The 1,266-nt window shown below is 42.6% G+C and overlaps 1 protein-coding gene across 1 annotated transcript in view; it reads left to right on the top strand.

The window, feature by feature from the left end:
- Positions 1 to 635: 635 nt before the first annotated feature.
- Positions 636 to 1,266, top strand: part of LOC101851170 (dystrophin) — a gene marked incomplete at both ends in the record, with an annotated part of 78,372 nt that continues 77,741 nt past the window's right edge. Inside the window, 1 exon segment of the mRNA XM_013090589.2 lies at positions 636 to 727. Within this exon segment, the coding sequence (XP_012946043.2) occupies positions 636 to 727 (92 nt within the window).

Genomic DNA, 1,266 nt, shown 5'->3' with positions numbered 1-1,266 from the left:
GTGTGTGTGTGTGTGTGTGTATGTGAGTATGTGTGTCCGTGTGTGTGTGTGTGTGTGTGTGTGTGTGTGTATGTATGTATGTGTGCGTACGTGCGTGTGTGGCATACTGTCAAGTTTCACATTCTGAGTTTTCCATCCAGGAGGGCAATTGAATCCCCAAAGGATTTTTCAGATAGCCTTCTTTTTGACACCCAAAGCTCCATGAGTCAGCAGGCTGGAAGAGCATGACGTGGAATAAGCTGAACACTGTGGAACCGGCTTTTGTTTGTTAAGAACATTTTAATGTGAACCTTTACACTTTACAGTATCACTAGATGTCTGAAGCGATTTGATGGGACGAATGTTGGATGATAATGATGAAGGATTGAGACTTTTTCAGGCACATTTTGTCTTGCATTGTGTTTTGCCATCTTCATTATAAGTAAACATTCAATTAATGTGTGGGTAAGTAATGTCACGGATACTTCCCTGTCGTACACACACTATTGGGCATTCTTCTGTCTGTCGGGACAAAATATGGCTGGATGCTGGATGCTATTATCGCACAGTACGCCACTGTAATACATATAATAAATACATATAATAAATGTAATAAATGTAATAATTATTGTTTGCTTGTTTATGTGATGGTGCAGGTGAAGGACGTGATGAGGAATGTGATGGAGGATCTCGGCCAGACCAATCTGGAGCGAACTCTTCTCAGCTGGTGTCAGCTCTCCACGCAGGGGTCAGTGATTGTTGCTGTTGTTGTTGTTGTTGTTGTTGTTGTTGTTTATGTTGTCGCTACTGAGACAGAGCCAGACAGCAAACACAAGAGGGGAAGTCCTGGTGCACGTGTACACTTGTGGACATGAGACCTGTGGATAGATCTATAGAGCATTCTCCAAGAACTCCTGATCCTCTCTTCTTTGTTGACTTCCTCTCTGGTGTTTCTGTCTGTCTGTCTGTGTTACTTTTCCCCAGCACTAAATGACCACCAATTCTTGTGTCCATGTGCTTCTCTTTCCTCAAACAAACAAAACTCTGGAAGAAGGGCAACTTGCCTCCCTTGGTTAGAAGTGCTTGTCTCAAAACTTGGTTATTTCCCTTGGGCTGTGAACTGAACAGGGCTGTTACGTTTTCTTCAATAATTATAGTGTGTGTGCGTGTGTTTGTTTGTTTGTTTGTTTGTGTGTGTGTGTGTGTTTCTGTGTGTGTACGTGTGTTTGTATGTGTGTGTACATGTGTGTATATGTGTGTGTGTGTGTGTGTGTGTGTGTGTGTGTG

This window comes from Aplysia californica, unplaced genomic scaffold (genome assembly GCF_000002075.1).
Source record: "Aplysia californica isolate F4 #8 unplaced genomic scaffold, AplCal3.0 scaffold01353, whole genome shotgun sequence".
Taxonomy (NCBI): Eukaryota; Metazoa; Mollusca; class Gastropoda; order Aplysiida; family Aplysiidae; genus Aplysia; species Aplysia californica.
This window is presented reverse-complemented; position numbering and strand designations above follow the sequence as displayed.